General features: G+C 43.8%; 1 protein-coding gene across 4 annotated transcripts in view; it reads left to right on the top strand.

Annotated features, from left to right (window-relative positions):
* Positions 1–21,828, top strand: part of Plch1 (phospholipase C eta 1) — a 221,904-nt gene that overhangs the window by 24,133 nt on the left and 175,943 nt on the right. For all 4 annotated transcript variants that reach the window (XM_042279101.2, XM_042279098.2, XM_076574186.1 and 1 more), the window contains exon 2: positions 7,902–8,020. In XM_042279101.2, the coding sequence (XP_042135035.1) occupies positions 7,942–8,020 (79 nt within the window). In that variant the 5' untranslated portion in view covers positions 7,902–7,941. The remainder of the gene's footprint in view (positions 1–7,901; positions 8,021–21,828) is intronic.

The following is a 21,828-nucleotide window of genomic DNA, read 5'->3' as shown; positions in this document are numbered from 1 at the left end:
ACGCTAGCCTGAGCGAACCCCAGAGGCAGGACCTGGCCGAATTCTGGCCTTTTGACATCGGAGTCAGGCATAAGTTTCCTGCCGCCTCTGGATTTGTTAGAACCGCCATGAACTAGTTAGTCCTTCCTTTTCCGAAAGGAGAGCAGGTTTAGGTATTGCATTTTAATTTCTGCCCAGAGCCTTGTGGTCCTGTGGTTAGCAATTTGAAGACAGCGTGAGCCCGTGAGACAGTTTTTCCCATGAGGTCTGGCTGGTAGACCGCATTCACTCAAATTTCATTTTAAAACAGCATTTCATACCCAAAGAGCTCACACTTTGCTTATCTGCATACCATACACTTGAAAAACTCTTGGCTGGAGGGATAAATACACATTTTAAAAAGTAAGTAACATTTCCGGTAGCCATTTCCTTCCCGTTTCTGGTCTGCGGTAAGGTGGGTGGAAGAGTAGAGGTGGGAAGAATCAGTCTTGTGCATAGTCAATGAGGAGACCCTAAGCTCTTTTTGGGGACGTAGAATGTCAGTGAGCGAGCAACAATGCTGAGTGTCCCAGAATGGGATGGAGGGCTTAGAATCAGAAGATGTGGGTTTGCATCTCACTGGTTCTTCAAAAATGTAGAGGAATGGCATGGGGAGTGTTGTTTTTATGGAACAGTGACTCCAGAGGATATCGATAGCTTTGGTTGTAGGAGTCATAGGAGAGAAGGTGGTAGAGATGTTAGTCAAAGTGTGGAGACAAATTCATCCACTTTTAAAAAAAAATACATCTTGGCACATGGGTTAAGAGCACTGGTTGCTGTTCTAGAGGAGCTGGATTTGGTTTCCAGCATCCACATGGCTCACAACTATCTGTAATTTTAGTTCCAGAGGATCCAGCCCCCTCTTCTGGCCTCCTCAGGCTTCAGACAAGCACCTGGTGCGCAAACATACATATAAGCAAAACACTCATACACATAAAATAAAAATAAATCTAGCTAGGTAGTGGTGCGTGCCTTTAATCCCAGCTCTTGGGAGGCAGAGGCAGGTGGATTTCTGTGAGTTCAAGGTCAGCCTGGTCAACAGAGCAAGTTCCAGGACAGCCAAGACTACACAGAGAAACCCTATCTCAAAACAAAAAAAACAAAACCTTAAAAATCTATTTTATTTCATTTGTTATTATTATTATTATTATTATTATTATTATTATTATTATTGTGTGTGGGGGTGGCACTTGCAGCCATAGTGAGCACATGTGTCCTGGGGATTGAACTTAGGTCATCAGGTTTGACAGCAGGTTCATTACATGTTGAGCCATCTCACTACCCACTTTAAAAAAACAATGTCTGTCTACACTTCCTCACCCCAAGATTCTCTTTTATTAGCTTGTGGACTAGAGAAGCTTGCTTATAAGCCATTTATGTGGTTGGAACAGATTTGAACTGTTTCGTAAAATGTGTTAAAACAGTATCGTAGTTTGCTAGACAGTTAAAGACAGCTAAGGAAATTCTAAAGCTAAAGATAAGGTGTTCGGTTTTGCTTTGCTTAAAAGTACCTACAAATAGTGTGGAGAACACTTTTCAGTAAGGTATGAAGGAAGCATTTGGTGTTGTTTTTCCTAAGCTCAATTTTATTTTTCAACTCAAAGAGATCCAGTTAAAAAACAGGTCACATGTGAATCAGAGTTGAAACCAGGTGGAGGGCTCATGACTACCAGATGGGCTCTCCACATTCTGCTATGGTGACATATTTCATTAGTTAGGTTTCTGGCTACACATGGCTTCAACAAGTAAGCAGACCAACACGCAGATTTAAGGCTCATTTAACACATGGTGCAGGGGGCTCTCTAGCTTCAGTGTGCTTGGTATCAGCAGGACTTAGGTTTCTCTTTGTGTGGTTCAGGCTCAGGCAGGCCTTCCCCTTCTATCCAGACATAGTGGCTCTAAGTTCTAGACCCTGAGCCTCACATCTCCACAACTTCAAGTCCAACAGAGAATGAATTTTTGTGTCTCATATATATATTAGACCCACCTGACTCGATGGTCTAAGACAAACCATAGGAATCTCCTGTACTGTGTCTCTGGGGATGCCCGTGTTGCCTGCCCAAGCCACATACGTACCGCGTGAATTGAGCCCATAGCACCTGTATCTCTAGGGTGAAATGGGAGAAGGAGTTTCTTAGAGGGAAACACAGATAATGGGGAGCGTCCCTCTACATGCCTGCAACTTCTTCTTCTTCTTTTTTTTTTTTTTTTTTTTTTTTTTTGGTTTTTTCGAGACAGGGTTTCTTTGTGTAGCTTTGCGCCTTTTCCTGGAACTCACTTGGTAGACCAGGCTGGCCTCGAACTCACAGAGATCCGCCTGCCTCTGCCTCCCAAGTGCTGGGATTAAAGGTGTGCGCCACCACCGCCCGGCTATGCCTGCAACTTCTTAGGCAGGCTTAACTATGTAGATATGGTGTGGAAGTTTTTTCTTTTTTATTTATAGAATTTAAAATGTTTGGCAAGTGATTATTATTTCAAGTATTTTGTTTTCTTAGTTAAAAGTGCTGTCTTTCATGCTTTATTATAAAAGTGCTTTATTTCGTATATGTGTTTGGTATTGGTGTTAGGCTGTCTTCTGACTGTCTTTACATGGATAGTTTTGGTCATGGAAATACAAAAAGTAAAGAAATATATTAAGGCATGGAGCCACATACCTGTAATGTGTTAGTTTTGCCGGTGTGACACACCATAGCATCACTGGGGTAGAGTTTCTGCGAGGGATTTGTCTAGATGAAGCTGGTCTGTGGATATGCCTGTTCTTGATTGCCTTAACTGATGTAGGAGACCCAGCCTGGGATTGGGCATTAGTCACCATTACCTGGCTGTGGACCCTTGACTGTGTAAGAATAATAGAGACAAGTAGCTGAGCACTGAGCCTTCATTTCTCTGCTCTTGGCAGTGGATGTCATGTGACCAGCAGCTTCAAGTGCCTGTCACCTTGACTTCCTCAAAATAATGGATTGTGACCTGGAACTGTGTCCTCAAATAAACCCTCCCCCAAGTTGCTTTCGGTCAGGTGTTTTTTTTTTTTTTTTTTTTATCACAGCAATAGAAATGAAGCTAGGATCGTGAGTTTGAAGTCAGCCTGGACCATTAGTGACTCTGCCTCCTAAAAACAACAAGAAGCAATATCAGCAAAACCAAAAATTCCACCTTAACCTTACTTTGAAACAGAACTTTCTTTAATAACTGCTGGTTATTTCTGATATTCTTGTAAGTTAATAATTTTGTGAACCTCTGTAGTGATCAGGAATTTATGCATTCTGGTGGGATGGCTCTTTGGGTAAAGGTACTTGCTTCCAAGTCTTATGACCCAAGTTCAAGCCCCGGTACCCACTTTGTGGAATGAGAGAACCGACTCCTGATCCTTGCCCTCTGACTTCCATGTGTGTCTTGTGGCTATCGTAAACTCACATAAACACTAACAATAAATAAAGAGGTGTAATAATAACAAATCAACACAGGGGCCTAGGGAGATGGCTCAATGGTTAAGAGCACTGGCTACTCTTACAGAGGACCTGGGTTTGATTCCTAGCATTCACATGGCAACTCACAACCATCTGCAACTCCAGTTCCAGGGTATCCAGTGCTCTCTTTTGGCCTCTGAGGACACCAGGTGCACATGAGATGCACAGACATACATGCTGACAAAATACCCATACCCATAAAATAAGCTTACATAGTCTATGGCTTGCAAATGCATTTATACAGAGTTCTAGGTATAATATAAACACTACATAGGTCCCTTAGGATGTGGAATGTTTTGTGAGGTATAAAATAAGACTGAAAAAAAAAAAACAGCACTCATTTTTAAAACATCTTGGCTTTTGGTCAATGCAACACAAGTGCATTTCATTGTGCTCATACAAATAGGACCATAGAGCATTCAGAAGAACTCTGGGCTCCTGAAGGTGGGGTTCTGCAGTTTTGAATAGCTAGCAGTGATAGCTTGCAAATTACACATGCTTTTTGGGCCTCGATTTCCTTTTGGTTTCATAAGAAGTTTGGCTTAACTGAAGCTTGACATTCCTTTCAATTGCCTTCCTTTAGTGAATGGTCTGCCTCTTCTAAATCTAGTTGGAGCTAAAGTTCTATGTGTGTGTGCATGTGTGTTTGTTTGTGTACAGGCATGTGCATGCACATGTATACTTATGGATACACATGTGTATGCCAGAGGTCAACCCTGAGTGTTCCTCAGATGCTGCTTACCTTGATTTTTTGAGACATCGCCTCTCTCTCTCTCTCTCTCTCTCTCTCTCTCTCTCTCTCTCTCTCTCTCTCTCTCTCGGTTTCTCTGTGTAGCTTTGGAGCCTTTTCTGGAACTCGCTCTGTAGCCCAGGCTGGCCTCAAACTCACAGAGATCCACTTGCCTCTGTCTCCTGAGGAGTGCTGGGATTAAAGGCGTGCGCCACCAGCCGCCAGGCGAGACAAGGTCTCTTACTGGCCCTGAGCTCACCGAGTAGAGTAGGCTAGCTCACTAGTGAATCTCAGGGTCCTCCTGTCTCTGCTTTCCCAGCCCTGGAATTCCAAGTGTCCTCCCACCATACCTTTTTTTTTTTTTTTTTTTTTTTTAATGTAGGTTCTGGGGATTGAACTCAGGACCTCATGCTTGGACAGCAAGGATTTTGCAGGCTTCACCTGTTAAGACTTGAAGCCCTGGACTATGTTCATTTATTCTCATGCTGTCAATCTATTTGAGTCATTATAACAAAATGACAAGGTGGCTTACAAATAACAGAAATACAATTCTGGAGGCTAGGAATCAAGTCAGATTTGGTGTCTAGGGAGAGCCCTCTTCCAGTTGCAGACTGCTGACTTCTTGGTGTATCCTCACATGCTGTATGCAGTGAGCTAGCTCTGATGCCTCTTACATAAAGACAGGAACCACAGGGAGGCTATCACCCACAATGCATCACCTCCTGAAATCATCATTTAAAGATTTCCACATGGGAACTTGGGGAACACGAATGTTGAGATCACAGCACATATCCGTGGCTGGAATAGTTTAACTAGGGCTTCATCACAACTCAGTGGCTAAATTCTCTAATGCTGAAGTGAGAGGGACTAGATTAAACAATGTTGAGGGTTTTTTATTTTATTTTATTTTATTTTTGTGAGGCTGGTTTTAAACTGTCTGCTTGACACACCTGAGAACCTCAACCAAGGAGCGCCTCCATCAGACTGGCCTGTGGGCATGTCTGTGGGCATTTCTTGATTCCTAACTGTGGAGGACCTCCCTTCTTCTGTGGGAAGGTAGTGTCATCCTAGGCCCTGTTTTATTTTTTTTTTAATTTTTATTTTATGTGCATAGGTGTTTCATCTGCATGTGTTTCTATGTGAAGGCGTCAGAACTCCTGGAGCTTGAGTTATAGACAGTGGTGAGCTGCCATGTGGGTGCTGGGAATTGAACTTGAAAGAGCAGCCAGTGCTCTTAACCACTGAGCCATCTCTCCAGCCCGGCCCTGGGTTTTTATAAGGAAGCTAGCTGGCTGAGCAGAAGCAAGCCAATAATCAGCATTTTTCTGTGGTCTCTGTTGAGTTCCTGACTTGGCTTTAGAGTGTAAGCTAAAATAAAGTAAACCCTTTCCTTCCCTAGTTGGTTTGGTCAGTGTTCAATTAGCAACAGAGAAGCTGGCTAGGGCCTTTGAAATGTTCTTATCTTGGAAGAGAGTCACTAAAACCAGTATTTTAGCTGTAATCCTTGTGAATTTGCAGGACGCCCCCCCCACATTTATTTATTATTTTGGACAGGACTTCACTATGTACCCCAGGATGACCTTGAACACAGTATCCCCTGGCCTCAACCTTCCAAGTTCTGGGATTACAGGCATGAACTCTCATGCCTGGCTACAGGACGTATTCGAAACCTTCACATCATCTAACAACCTAGTTCCTTATGGCCTATCATGGTTAGAAACTTGAGTTTGGAATCTGAAGATATGATTGAAGGTTGTATTTCTGCCTTTTTCTGGCATATAAACAAATCAATCTCCCTAATAGCGTCTTCTCCTCTTTGGTGTGGTAGAAAGAGATAACGGTACCTGTCTCAGAAGATTAATTAGGCCTGGATGGGAGCCCTGCACATGTAGCTGCTTTGCTAACTGTAAACACCTTAGGGTTTCCTTGTGCTTTTATAGCAATGGGTTGGGTATAGGGGGCAAAATCTGATAATAACAGAACCACAGAACTGAATTAGCAAGGAAAAATGAGCATGAGTATAGATAGGGTCTTCTTTTTCATTCCATGTGAATTAACGTGTATGCTAGAAGTGACAAGAACGCTTTTTATAATTGCGCAATACTACCCTTAATTATTAAAAATCACTTTCTTGGAAAAAGGTAGTATCCCTAATAATATAGAGGGCTTCAAAAATTGTAGATTTGTGTATAACGCTGGCATGACAAATATTTTTAAAAAGTAGTTATTCTAGGGAAGGGGGGACTAGAAAGAAAACTGGCAGATTGCAGTAGCATCAGCTCTGGCAGTTTCTAAAAAATTAATAACCCGTTTAATTGTGTTCTGCTCATTTATCTATGGTGTAGGTATTAAATTCAGGGCCGTGCACTTCTACGCACATGCTCTGTTTATGAGCTACACTCTCAGGCTTTTCCCACATTACTTATGTAACTAGGAGTACCTGCGATGTGCCATCTGTATAATATGAAGGGTTGGTTTTGGAGGGCGAAGGTAGGGCCGTCTCTATAGTCAGCAGCTCTCTCCCATGTCTCTCAATGCTCCCACGTGACGTTCTGACTGCCTCAGCCTCACAGAACGGGAGAATCATTCTAAACTGTAGGAGTGAGGTAAGAAGAAGGGGCGGGGGGTGGGGGGGTGTCTAGCCTTGTGTGGAGAGGCAGGTAGGCTGAGTGTAGATAAGACCCGCTTGGTGGGAGTTTGCTCCAGGAGCCTCCACTGGCTGTCCCAGTGACAGACAGCACTGTGTTAGCTTGCTTCTTTCACTGAGCCACTGACTTAAATTTGGGGTACACTTGCAGAACTCTAGACTGTGACAGTGGGATAGATAGTTGACAAAAACCCGTGCGCTTTGCTTCTTCCCAGCCTTGCTTGTGGTTTTTCTGGCTTTGTGAACAGAAAGGAGGTTGGAATTCTGAAAAGTCACTTTAGCCAAATCTCGTGAACAAAGCGGGCCTTGTTCAGGGTTCTGCACATCGGCTTTCGCAGCTTAAGTCATCAGCTCAGATCTCGGCTTTTCAAGTCCTTGCTCTCCGCAGAGGTGGGAATCTCAGCAGGTGCCGTGAGTTCACAGTGCTGGAGGCCTGGCCGGGCTCTAGTTACATGGAAGCCTGGGTGGAAACAGGGATTAGATAGCTAATAGATAGCTGCAATAAACCAAAAGAAGGCCAGCAAACTTCGCTGTGGTCTGGCGTATCTGCACCCACACGGACAGTATACTAATTTCTAACATTTCATGGGTTGTTACATAACTGGCCAGGATGGTCCCAACACAAAAGTCAGGAGTTGAAATGATGGCCCACCTGCTAGTGAAACTTATGGAAACTTACCAGGGTTGACTGGTTGGGGGTCCTGATGGAATGTAAGTCGGACCTGGAGCACATAAGCGATCCTGAAACTTGCTTAATGATAGATTTCTTTCTTTAGCAGAAAGCAGTAACTGAGTCCAGAATGATGCTGTTGGAAGAAGTTATTGTTTTGGTATGCAAAAAAAAAAAAAAAAAAAAAAAAAAGACATTCAGGTCCTGGGCAGACTTGTGGGAAATTTGTTAGGGCCTGGAGGAGTCCAGCTCCAAATTGTAGCCCTGTGTGTTGCCCCTAATGCTAGGCAACCAATGGCATTGTGCTGCCAGTGTGAGCGTGTGGCTGCCGTTTTCTTCATTTTTGTCTCATTCTGTTCCTCTTGACAGGGCAATTTGGTTTTGATGCTGTGCCAGAAATCCTCCCACAATGAGCTACTGGAACGCCGAGCCGAGGGGCTGTGTGCAGTACCGCAGGCATTTTCTGGTGGACAACAGTGTGTTTCATGGTGAGCTGACTGCTGTATTTACGTAGCTGGGACTCTCCTTTGGTTTCTGACAGTACCTTTATTGTACTGTTCTGGATGCAAATATAGCCTCATTGTTGGATTGAATCAAGAGCTTGAGTTTACTTGCTTATGGTTAATTACCTTAGCATTCCATCCGGACTCATGACCCATAGTTGTTAGCAGTGTGAACCACCTCAAACACAGCAGTGGTGTTCCCCCTTCCTGCCTCCCAGCCTTTCTGCTCTGGTTGACTCCAGTAACACACCTTTCTGGTGTTTGTAACTGTTTGGGGCTGGGCCCATAGAAGTGAAGTGTTCAGTAAATATTTGAGGCTCACCCTTCAGTGCTTATTACTAGAATGGTGGGCGCCTTCCAAATTCAAATGCTAAAGTGTGCTGATGCGCAGTCTGTTCTAGTAACTCGTTAAAAAGAAGTCCACTCGCTTACGTTGCTGTCCTTTGGGGTTTGAAGACTTGACCTGTCACACAGGAAAACAGAATAGGGCTGTCTGGCACACTTCAGCTTGTCCGCTGGGTGGATTACTGTAGTTGAGTAGAGAGTAATCAATATTAGTCGTTTTCTTGACAAATAAACATTATCTTCAGCCACTGCCTTTAACCCAGCTGAAGGCTGCTTGTTTAGTGGCTAATAGTCAGCGATAAGCTTTGGCCATCCTGCTGTCGGGATTCCCATGGGAGAAATTTATTTGTGAGCCCAAGATTTCTGGGGCACTGGAATTTGTGACGCAGTGTCCGTCAGAATCCCACGGAGTTATAGAGGGAAGTAGAGAGCTTTCGTGAAACGTAGGTGTTGCTTAGTTAAATATCCTCTCTAGGTCTGTTTTCAACTTTCTATGCCCGGGTTTCTTCCTCATGTTGGTAACAGATTCAGTGTGTATCATTACTTTAAAATCCAGTGTGTGACAGGTGCAGCGTCACACGCTGGGTCCAGTGGTTGTGCTTTCCTCAAGGTTCCTTGTGTGACCTGGCAGAGGTGACTTTATTTTACAAGAAAGGAAGTGCAGATGAAATGATGGCAGAGGGTGACACAGGTGTCACTCAGCTAACCCCTAGAGTGCAGCTTGTCTCTCTAGCCTGACTCTCCTGATACTGTCATGGTAAAGAACCCTCAACAGGGACGATATGGGACAGAATTGGGATATTACTGCAGAAGTTCTGTCTTGCGTTCCTCTGACTCTCACCTGAGAGTTCCGTTGACTGCTTTGTGTGTACATGCGTGTTGTTGGTTGTACAGTGATTTCTGCTAAGGCTTATTTGTCTCAAGAGGTGGAGTTTTCTGTATTGCTGAAATGCTGTACATTCATTGCTGTTTTCCTTATTTTAAATGCTGTCATCCAGAGTGCTAAAATGCACTTCCAACATGAATGCAGTTCTGATGTTTTTTAGTTATGTTCCAGTTAGTATGTTACTATATTATGGTCAGTATTGGTTGCTTTTGTTGTCCTTCAGGGAAGGAATACTGTGGCTCACAGTTTGAGGGCACAGTCCATCATGTGGGAGAAAGCATGGTATCCAGAAGGGTTCTAAGCCAGGTGGTGGTGGTGGTGGTGGTGGTGGTGGTGGTGGTGGTGGTGGTGGTGCACACCTTTAATCCCAGCACTCGGGAGGCAGAGGTAGGCGGATCTCTGTTAGTTCGAGGTCAGCCTGGTCTACAGAGCAAGTTCCAGGATAGGCTCCAAAAGAGAAACCCTGTCTCAAAAAACAAAAACAAAAACAAAAAATAAATAAATAAAAGGAGGGGGGTTCTAATTTTGGAGGGAAGAGCATGAAGCATCTGGTTCCATTACTCCCACACCAAGAAGCAGTGATGAATGCTTGTGCCTGGCTCGTTTTCTCCTTTCCCCAATTTTCCTCAGCCTGGGGCTCCAGTGGGTGGGATGTTAAATCCACATCTAGGGGAACTCTTTCCTCCTCAGTTAAATCTCTCTGGAAACTTTCCCACAGACTCAGCCAAAGGTGTCTCTTCTAAGCAGTCAAGTTGACAACTGCAGTTAGCTGTCATAAGGAACTCCTCTTCATGCAGGGCTTGATAATGAACATTGCCCCGTTGAGCCCTTTGGAAATCTTGGTAAGAGTTCATTCTGTTTTGTGGATAGGGCAACTAAATCTTGGAGATTTTGACATGGAGATTGGATATTTGAACTCCGATTGTCAGGGCTCCACCACCCCAAGGTTTCTGTCCTTTTCAGGCTATCATCCCATTCTGAGAGATGAGTTCTAGGCAAGTACTCTACCACTGAACTATACCCCTAGGCCTTGAGAGCTTTGAATTCTAGTCAAGAGTTCTTGCCCTGACATTAGCCAGTAGCGGATGAACTGGAAAAATTAGACAATCCTTCAGGTATGTGATTCTCCCCGGTGTGAAATAAACATGCTGGTCTTGATAGGTTTTAGGGCGCTTTCTAGTTCTAGTGTCTTAGATTCCTTTGAAATGTCTCAGAAGGTTACAATTTTTACTTTTTTGTGAGTGACTTTTCACCGAACACAAAATACACAAGGGGGCAGTGTAGCACTTAAAATGTGAATGGATTACTTCTTACAATTCAAGAATTACTTCTCAAAGGATTTAGAGATATTAAATCCTCTCTAGATTAAGAGGATCAAAGCCAGTTGGAACCATGATTCTGTTCATTTGTAATGCAAGTAGTAGCACTAAGAACTGATTTCTGATAGGGTAAGGCATCACTTTGGGTTTCTCCGCCTGAAGAGATTCAGTGATTAAGAACTGAAAGGCACCCTGCTCCTCCGTCTGTGGGAACTCAAGCCTTGGCTAAGGTAGGAACTGTGAATTTAGTGAGCATGATGGTCTGGGCAGGGACTCAACATTGGGCCAAGTTAGGAGCCGTGAACTGAACAGGGGTGTTGGTCTGTGTGGGGACGCAGCACTTGGGAGACGGGGACAGTGAACTCAGTGAACATGTTGGTCCGTTTCATGTTAAGGGCGTACTAGTAATAGTATTTTGGGGACTCCAGAACATGGAAAGGAGAGAGAGAGAGAGAGAGAGAGAGAGAGAGAGAGAGAGAGAGAGAGAGAGAGGAGAGAGGACACAACAGGGCAAGATGTGGTGAAGAAATGTGTATTTGGAGGAGGGGCTTCTAGAGCAGGTGTGCTTCCTAGTCAACTTTTGCTTACCAACTTGACATCTTGTTTATGTTTATGACCATCCTTACATAACCAAGCAAACCGGATAAAGAGAGAGAAAACCCTTTACACCACAAACAGAAAAGCATCATTCTACACATACAATAGCCTTTTGAAATACACCCACTCGAATGAGCAAATGTCTTAACATTTCTTTTTCCACAAAGAAGAGAGCAGTATTCCCAGGAGGCAAGGACTCTGTGCACTAAGATTCTCAGTAAAAGCTGAAAATGCAACATCTGTGTCCATAGAGCACATCCTACATTCACTTTCTGCTTATAGTGGCAATACATTCTTGCTGGAATCAACTTGGAATAATTATAGTCCAAATAGAAGAGACTGTTTAATCCAGTGAACATCTTGCTCTGCTCTGAACTGTATCTGTTTGCTGATTAACTTTTATCAACTTGACACAACCTGGGAAGAGGGAACCTCAAATGAGGAATTCCTTCCAGCAGACTGCTCTGTGGGCATGGCTGTAGCGTGTTTTCTTGATTGATGTGGGAGGGTCCAGCCTGCTATAGGCTGTGCCACTCTTGGGCCGGTGTAAGTCAAGTAGCTGAGCAAGCCAGTAAACAGCATTCCCCATGGTTTCTGATTCACGGTTCCTGCTTTCAGGTTCCTGTCTTCAGTTCCTGCCTTGGCTTCCCTCAGTGATGGACTGTGATGTGGAAGTACAAGCCAAATAAGCCCTTCTTACCCAAAGTGACTTTTGGTCGTGGTGTTTATCACAGCAACAGGAACCCAATTAGAGCTCTGTTCTTTCATCTTTGTGACATTGCTGGTGCAGGAATGGGATAGCTGGAAAGGCTGGCAGATGTCTACTAGCTGAGATTAAATTACTAGGTAGATTAAATTAGTTCTGTGTTCAATTATAAGAGAAACTCAGTTAGGAATTACAAATTTTTGTGTTCCCTATCTCTCTCTCTCTCTTATTCTCAATATTTATGTGCATGTGTGTGTGTGTGTGTGTGTGTGTGTGTGTGTGTGTGTATGTGTGTGTATGTGTGTGTATGTGTGCATGTGTGTGTATGGGTCTTCTCAGAGGCCAGTAGAGGGTATTGGATACCCTGGAGCTAGAGTCACAGGCTGTTATGAGCCGCCTGAGATGGGTGCTTGGAATAGAATTCTGCTTCTCTAGAAGAGCAGCAAACAAGATTAACCGCTGTGAATTATGTAACTAGATTTATTTGTACCAGTTTCTTTCCCCATCTGAGCTCATCATAGATGTTCACAAGGAAACAGTGTCTTCCAGACATGATGGGCACATATGAATTCAGAGATGGTGACAGCAAAATTTCAATCCAGACAAAACTCCAGCATGCAGAAGGGGGGCCAGACACAAAGTCCCATATCTAACCAGAAGCTATTTGCAATTGGTACCGACTTGGAAAGAGAAATTAAGTTTTTTTCAACGAAGTTACACAGGTTATACCAACCACACTTCAGGGCAGGCTCCATACCCAGGAATAGTTGGCCAATACAAAAGGACTCTGTGTTTTATTTTGTGCTCTTTGTTATTTTTTGCCTTTCTATCTTTGAATTTCCTTTTTTTTTTTTTTAAGGGAGAATGTGAAGTTAGATGGGTAGGTGTGGGGCCCACACAGATTTCGTAGTTAGATCTGAGCTTGCTTTACACAGCAGGGCTGCATTAGAGGATGGCTTGACCAAGTGCATGGTCACCAGGTATCTGAGATGGTCTGCACTTGGCTGTGCTGGGTGGCGGTCTTTTGCTCCACCCCTTGGCATTCCTTTAAAAGCCCTTACAGTCTTTCCATCTACTGGCAGAGACAGTCAGGGCCCAATAGATTAGGATCCAGGCCCTCCTGAGGCCCTCCTGAGGCTCTTCTGTGTTTCTGTCTCTCTCTCTCTAGCTATATTTCTATCTAATATTTTCTGCTGCTCCTGCTCAAGAGTATCCTGGGGGAAAAGTGGGGGTGGAGAGGATCTAGGAAGAGTTGGGAGAGGAGAAAGAATATGATCAAAATATATTTTATGAATTTTTGTTCTCTTTTTCTTTTTTTTTTTGAGACAGGGTTTCTCTGTGTAGCTTTGCGCCTTTCCTGGAACTCGCTTTGGAGACCAGGCTGGCCTCGAACTCACAGAGATCCACCTGCCTCTGCCTCCCGAGTGCTGGGATTAAAAGCGTGTGCCACCATAGCCCGGCTGAATTTTTTTTTCAAATAGTAAAAAGCAAAAGAATTATCAGTAACATCAGCTGGTTTAAATAATCCCAAAGCAGCTAGCTGTATTTAATAAATACAACATGGCACATGGTTTCAGAACCTAAACCAAACAGAACCAGGAAATAAGTTTATGTTATAGAGATTGACTGATGTGGTGTGCCGCATTGATGTTGGGCATTGTGCAAATAAGGAAGATCAGTAGAGGTAAACAAGAGCCTGGTGGAGCCTGACTTTGGCCAGACACTCTTCTGATTCCCTGATCTAGTAGGGAGATATAGCTGAAGAGGTGTTCCCTAACCTCCAGTGAAGACCCAGAGATGGGGCAGAAGAATGGGTAGGCTGTGTAACCAGATCTGGGACCAGGCTGAAACCCCAAACTGGATGAAATGCTGAGAATAAGTGAATGTAGAAGTGCCGGGCCCTAGATGGGACAGCTGCACCACTTCTTCCAAAACTTAGGGAGCCTTGCAGAAGAGTAGACGGACAGACTGTGAGAGTCGGATGATGGGGAGGTGTGAAGCACAGCTCTGTCTTCTGGCTATGACATAGTAGTCTAGCACCCATGAACTCACTATAGCTGTGGGTATCCGAGTAAGACCTGCTCAAGATTGGACCTATCAGCATTCCGTCGTGGGAGGAGAAGGGACCCATGAGACACCCCCCCCTCCCCCGAAGGACTGTTGCAATTAATGGTTGATACAGGAGGGAGAGCCAAGCTCTTCAGCAGCGTAACCACTGATAAATTGCCCTTACTTCACAATGACCTCAGGCAAGAACTGCTGCTCAAGCTCCGGGCCACACCCAAAAAGAAGACGTGGAAGTGGGAGGGGACTTGTTGAGAAGAAGGCAGAGAGAGGAGTACGGAGGGCGGAGGGAGGGCGAGAAGACTAAAACTCACTATGCAAATGTGTAAAACTGTCAACAAAATTTAAAAAGATAAAGACAATACTTTGAAATGAGCTGACGTGAAACGTATTTGTCCTCTGATCTTGGGGGATTTGAGCGCATTCTTGATATTTCGGAAATACATAAAATGTTCAATGCTGTATGTATTTAAAATTTTAAACTTCATTCTTTTTCTTTTTGCCTTTCTCCAGAAGTCATGTCTCATTGTGACTGGGTTATAGAGCATGCGTAACTTAGTACAGAATTCATGTGAATTTGTTTCTTATTTCCCCGGAGTGCTTTGTCCCATCACACCATCTCGGGCAGGCAGCTTCTTTCTGTTTGGCTGCTGTTGGCTGAGGGTCTAACTCATTTTAAAAATTTGAACCATGTTTAACAATTCCACCCTAAGCTTCCTTTTAGCTGTTGATGGCTGAAGGAAGGCCGGTTCATTTGTGCCTTTCTCCTTGGATGGAAAGCCTGGTTCCTCCGATTTGGTGTGTGGGCGAGAGATAGTGGCGCTGAGCTCTTCCAGCCCCTACCTGGATATCTGTGATTGGGTGCTGAGTGATCAGGACACTGTTTCGGGGTACTTGGTTTCACTCTCACCCTTTCTGTCACCAGGGGTCCGTGAGGTAGAGAACCCATTGTCTCCCTCCAATGTGATTCCTTCCCCTTTCCCAGTCCCATCTCTAGCGCTTGGCTTCCCTTGCCTCTGAGGTACTAAGGCAACTTGCTCCATGCATGCATTCCTTCTCTTATCCCCATGTTTCCTCCCTTGACCCTATCTGTAAAAGATGGGTGGGCTATGAGGTTGTTCCTTCTCTGCAGACCTCTCCTCTCACTTTCAAGTGGCTGCTACTTTCATCAGCAAAGTATACCTTAAAATGCACCTAAGTTATTCTGTATCACTTCCCCTGACCATCTCATGAGTGAAGCATGCTCTTCAGCCTGCCATCTCTGCCGCCCTGGACAACCAAGATAAGGGTCTCGGGCTCTGTGAGTTCTGAAGGGCTCTTCCATATCTCCTGGCAGCTTGTGGATTCTAGAGCCACTCTAGGCCTGTTTTTGCCTTTTAATGTTTTAGATTAGGGTGACTTCATGTCCCTAAGCATACTGGCATTATTTACTGTGTCTTTCTTGCCAGGTTGTATACCTGCACTGGTCAGAGCCAAGCAATGATCTGTCTATAAAACATTCACATTGAGACGATTCAACCCCTTTTTTTCTTCAGGAATCTAATTCAGGGAAGGGATTTGGCTGGGAAACCGAAGCTCCATGATTTCTCTGCTGACTTTTCTTTGTCAAGGACATTTACACTGTATAGTAATAGAGGGGATGAAAAGGCCCTCTGAGTGCCTAGGTCTGCATGTGTGGGCAACCTAGGTGGGAGAGAAGGTGCTAAGTCAACTCTGTTTTGTTTATTTGTTTGGTTTTTTGAGATAGGGTTTCTCTGTGTACCCTTGGCTGCCCTGGAACTTGCTCTGTAGACCGGGTTGGTCTCAAACCCATAGAAATGTATCTCTCTCTGCCTCCTGAGTGCTGGGATTAAAGATGTGTGCCACCACTGCCCAGCTGAGTTCACTCTTAATTATGTCAAACAAGCCTATCACCTTCAAGAAAAATCCATGGCTAGTCTTTCCCATTAGATCCTCCAATTCTTCCTGTGAAGGCTGTGGCCATTTGGAGAGGTCAGCCAAACAGAAAAGGGCCATGATCATTTCATTCATCTATGCTTGGGAATCCCAATCTCCTAATTACTCAATTAGAAGGAAGAAATAATGTGTCTAATACCATTAATTTATCCTTCAGACTTGCAGACTTCTTAAATGTTAAGTGGTTACTAAGTGAGAATTATTTCCCTTCAGACCTGTGTTACATATTTAAGCCTTTGTTCTTTAAGCTGCATTTCCATAATTATAATTAATTTTCCTCTGCTCTCTCGTTTTCCCAATTGTCTTTCATACTCTGCCTAATGTATGCAGATTGATAGAAAGACGAGATGTCTTTCCACTAGTGGACTTTGGGTTCTTCTAGGGCACCATAATTATTTAATTTAGTTACACAAACGATCTGGAGTTTTTCCTTAGGCCATGGTAATAATTATTAGTGATTGCATTTGTAATCATGGAAACCTCTTATCTCCCATCTGTCAAAACAAAGATGAAAAACTGCGGTTTGTCCCTTTCTAGTGTGTAAATGAAAAGTCATCCCAACAGACATGTGATGTGTTTGTATTAGGGCTCATTCCTTTCAGCAAATATGTTTGTTGTAATTACCAAATGTAAGCTGTCTAGTTCAAAGGGATGTTAAGATTTTCATTTAAAGCCCAAAGTGGGAAGTAGTTTAATCTATGTTCATAACCGTAACTCCTATGTATAGGCTGCTCACTCCAACAGTGAGTGCATTCCTAGATGAGCCTTTCTCCTGGCCTGCATACTGATACACCGAGTGCCTACTTGGTGTGCAAGGTGAGGTACTCCGGCTCTGGGATTCATCATTCTGGAGAAGAACTTCCCCTCTCCCGGTACCTGTCTGTCTCGGCAGCTTTATCTGCTCTTCATATGCCTCCGTTTCATTGACCTTCATTGTTCTTGCCCACAAAGCCCCTCCTTTCTCTGTTTAGCCATCTTTTTTTCCCTCTCCTTCTCTCTCTCTCCTCCCTTTCTTCTTTCATGTCTGTGTGTATGTGGTGTGCATGCGTGTGGGATAGCAGTTGACATGCAGTGCCTGTGTTGATCGCTCTCCACTTGACTGCTGCAGGGTTTCTTGCTGAACCTGGAGCTCACTAATTGGGCTGGTCTAGCTAGCCAGCTTGCCTCTGGGAGAACCCTTTCCCTCTGCCCCCCAAATGCTGGCACTGTGGGCTGCCTACCACATTCGTCTAGCTTTTATGTGGGTGCCGGGGATCCAAACTCTAGTCCTAACAAAATACCACAGAGTTTCCTCATTTTCTTTAACAGGGGAGATAAGAACCGTCAGCTATTTTGTATTTCTGCACTATGTTGAGTTTGGTTTTTATCTTTAGCCATGGAATGCATGGTTCTGTGACTTGTGGTGATATTGTGTTCCCCAAAATATTGTGCATGCTAATAAACTTATCTGGGGTCAGAGAACAGAACAGCCACTAGATACAGGGGCCAGAAAATGGGTGGCACTCACACCTTTAATCTTAGTATTCTGGAGGCAGAGATCTGTGAGTTCAAGGCCACACTGGAAACAGCCAGGCATGGTGACACACTCCTTTAATCCCAGGAAGTGATGGCAGAAAGCAGAAAGGTATTTAAGGCGTGAGGACCAGGAACTAGAGCTGGTTAAGCTTTTAGGCTTTAGAAGCAGCAGTTCAGCTGAGATCCATTTGGATGAGGACTCAGAGGCTTCCAGTCTGAGGAAACAGGATCAGCTGAAGAATTGGCAAGGTGAGGTGGCTGTGGCTTGTTCTGCTTCTCTGATCTTCCAGCATTCATCCCAATACCTGGCTCCAGGTTTGATTTTATTAATAAGACCTTTTAAGATTCAAGTTACAGTGACTATAACCTTTCTTTCCTTCACTCACACTTTTGCCATGGGAAACCCAGGAGAGACCCATAAGCCATTCCTTTCTGACAAAGAAGGAGAGAATCTCTTCTAAGAACTCGAGTGTACCTTATTATTGCCGATATGCAGTGACTCCAAATGAACCATGGCAACACGATTTCTGTGAGAACTTCTTAGGCTGTTCAAATTCATTTAATAATACTTCCTAGAGCTCTCATGTTGGTTATAGGTATGAGTTTCATTCAATTCTGAAACTGGAGTTTTCTTTCATTAAATTGGCACTATTAATAAAGGTGCTTGACTGAGGTATTTTGCATGCCATTAAAATTCTCTGCCCTGTGAGTCTTAAATGAGCATGTCTGTGGGGTAATTCTTACTGCAGACAGCATGGAACAGACCTTACTAAGACAAGGGCACAGGTTTCTCGGTAGGAGAGGCCCAAAGAAGGCCTGGGGAACGTGCAGTCACCAGCAGCACAGGCCTCATTAAAACTTAAGAAGATGCACTTATGTTAGCTGTACAAAAATAAAAATGAGGGACTGGAGTGATGGCTCAGTGGTTAAGAGCTCTGGCTGCTCTCCCAGAGGACTTGGGTTCAATTCTCAGCACCCATGTGGTGGCTCATAACTGTCTATAACTCCAGTTCCAGGGGATCTGACAGCTTCACACCAATGCACATAAAACAAATTCAAATAAATTACTAAACAAAACAACAACAACAGCAAAAAAAAAAAAAAAAAAAAAAAAAAAAAGAAGAAGAAAGAAAGAAAAATGAGCCAGGTGGTGCACACTTTTAAAACCAGCACTCTAGAGGCAGAGGCAGAGTTCTAAGCCAGCCTGGTCTACAGAGTGAGTTCCTGGACAGCTCAGGCTACACAGAGAAACCCAGTCTCGAAAAAAGAAAGACAGAAATGCTCTCACCTGTGCCTGTCATGTAAGAATCTCAAGCAACGTGAGACCATAGTCCTGACTTAGGGGCAGCAAGATTGCCCTGAGAAAATGGACCCTACGAGGGTGGAATAAGGGTAGAATTTGTGAAAATTTTGTTTGTCCAATTATATTTTCCCACGTCTTGTCATTTTGTATGTGACTGACGAGTTGTCACAGCTTTTCCTGTTTTATAAGGGATAATGGCTTATGCCCAATTAAAAGGATGTATTGTTTCGTGCCCCACTTCCCTTGCCAACTTGAAATTGAGCATCAACGTCTATTAGAACATCGCTGTTGTCTGGAGTGCTGCCCGTGTCAGGTTTCCTGACGCTGTATTCGGTTGAGCAGAAGCTTATTTTCAGCTGAGGAGATTTGAATTAATGCTTTTAGCCAAAGGACCTCAGTCAGGGCTGTGGTCTGGAATCACCCAGGGAAACAAAAAACAAAAATGAAAAGGGTGCCCTGGCCCTCGACTAGAGGTTCTGCTGTTACTAATCTGGCAAATAGTTGAGGAAAGTTTCAGGATTCCTCAGGTTATTCTAGGGGGTAGCTCATTCAGTTCTAGCTGAATATCTCAGACCTAATGTCTTCAATATGTATTGTCTCATCGAGCTACGCATTTAACTTTCTTATTTATTTGTTTGTTTATTTATTTATTTATTTATTTATTTATTTATTTATTTATTTATTTTTGAGACAGGGGTTCTCTGTGTAGCCCTGGCTGTCCTGAAGCTTGCTATGTAGACCAGACTGGCCTCAAACTCAGAGAGATCCTCCTGCCTCTGCCTCGGGAGTGCTGGGGTTAAAGGCCTACGCCACCACTGCCTGGCTCTCTCTAGTCTTTTTGTTGAAACGGATTTCAGGCACTATGTGGAATAAGAGTGCAGAGAGTCCCACTTTGGTCTCACTCCTGAATCTTAATTGGAAATGATCAGTTTTTTCCCTCCACCCAGTGTACTGTTGACTGTTGGGTTTATTGTGGGAAGAAGTTCTCATGTTGAGATGTGTTCCTTTTACCATGAGTTTCTTCAGGGCTTTTTATCATGAAAGGAAGTTGAAGTTTTCCACACAGGGATCTTTCCGTATCTGTTCAGATGATCATGCGATTTCTTTCCTTAAGGCTATTTATGACTTGTATTACATTTATTGATTTGTGTATGCTGATCCATCTTTATCTTTGGAATGAAACTAGCTTTGTCAAGATGTATGATCTCAATTTATTGAATTTGGCTAATAGGAATTTTGTTTAGAATTTTTGTGTCTTTGTTCATGAAGGAAATTGGTTTATAGTTTTCTTTCTATCTCTGTCTGCCATTCCCCCCCCCTTGTGTGTGTGTGTGTGTGTGTGTGTGTGTGTGTGTGTGTGTGTGTGTGTGTCCTTATCTGCTTTTAGCATCAGGGTAACACTGGCTTGCTGGCTTGGTAGAATGAGTTTGATAGTGTCTCTCCCCTCTCTTGTGGAGCAATCTGATCTTTACTTATCTTTACTGATCTTCCGTACAGAATGCACAGATTGCCTGGCAGTGAATCCATGGTCTTGCGCTTTTTTGGGGGGGCCGGGAAGAACCTCATTTTATTGCTGCTTCAATCTTGTTACTTCTTAAAGGATCCATTAGTTATTTATATCTTGTTGATTTAAGTTTGGTAGATCACTTGTGTTTCAGTCTACCCATTTCTTCTAGATCTTCCTCCAGTTTTTGTTATTTTTTTTTTAAGCTTCTTTTACCTAGGGTCTGCTTAAGTGCACGGGGCTGAGGATGTTAGTGGATCCTGCTGACTCTTGTCTTTCCTGTGGTTTATTTTGGCTGATGCCTCCTTAGCTGCCTTTACTTGTGTAGTTTCTCTTCTTTGTGTACCAGAGGTCTCTTCTGCGTTGGGCAGGATTCTCTTACTCTCATGAGCCTCCCCGTTTGTACCACCGAAGTGGCTGATACTTTAGCTGGGGTATCTCCCAAGTGCAGTGGGAAAGTGGGGAGAAACCCACGCAGCATTGAGATCTGCACAGGCCGAAGACCTGGCAAGCACTGCTCTTCAGCTTTCGCTAGCCCTGCACGGCAGATAGGTGGCTCCAGAGTTTTATCTACTCTCTGAACCCAGGCTCGGGGCTATCAAACTCCAGCGATATTCTCAGTTGATGAGATTGGCTCCAGGTCGCTGGGGGCAAGGTTGTGTGCGGAGCATCATTCACCCTAGCAGGGTTTAGTTAATTCTAAAGGCCAACAGCTGCTGTTCAACCCAGCTGGCCTTCCTGCTCTGAGCTGAGTATTATGACAGGCTATGTGTGTTTTCAGTAGGCTAAATCTTGCAAGGGCTTGCATTTTCTGATTATCAGAAATGACTTCTTTGTAGAACTGGACTATGGAGACATAAAACGAATTTTACATCAAACTGTTTTAGATGATATGCATATGAAAAGGTGCGCAAGGAATCCTGAGTAACCTAGGCCTGTGGGTCTGAGTATTGGCTCTGGCTTATCCTTCCCTGGCTGCAGTAGAATTCAGTGCCGTGGGGCCATCCTTACCTAGCAACACTCAACGGCCCCATGTTTTGTGTCTTTGTAGCTAAGAAATGATAATAAACTCTCTGTGTGGGGCGGGGTTCTAAATTTTACAAGTTGAGTCAAATAATCCATGCAGCATTTAGATCCAGTAATGATTTCATTATCTGGTAATTTATAATTTGGAGTGTTGACTCAATGAATTCAAAGGATGCTGCGGGATAAACATTTTGAAGTCACCGCTCTCTAAAACTCCTCCAGATGCACAGGTTCCATGGAAGATGGCTCTGTGAAGCAGGCCCCTTCTGTGTCTGTGAGAGTGAGTGGTCAGGTCCTCCAGAGTTATGCTGGTCAGTGACCGATGGTTGATTTTCAGGGACAAACACCTAGTGTCAATCTCTTAGCTGATAGTCTGTGTTGGAAACATCTTTTACAGTATTTGTTTTTGCCCGAGCCACACGAATCTATCTGGGATATAATGATCTCATATGTCTCCTATTTTGGTCTGTTATATTTCCGATTCCTTCTCTCTTTGCCATTTCTTCTAACGTACAAATCAGTGCACATATTTAATGTCTAGCAACCGCATTCCCCATGTGTCTGTAGTCCCT

The sequence above is a fragment of the Peromyscus maniculatus genome, chromosome 6 (genome assembly GCF_049852395.1).
Source record: "Peromyscus maniculatus bairdii isolate BWxNUB_F1_BW_parent chromosome 6, HU_Pman_BW_mat_3.1, whole genome shotgun sequence".
In the NCBI taxonomy this organism is placed as follows: Eukaryota; Metazoa; Chordata; class Mammalia; order Rodentia; family Cricetidae; genus Peromyscus; species Peromyscus maniculatus.
Note: the sequence above shows the minus strand (reverse complement) of the source record. Positions and strands in the feature narration are given on the sequence as shown.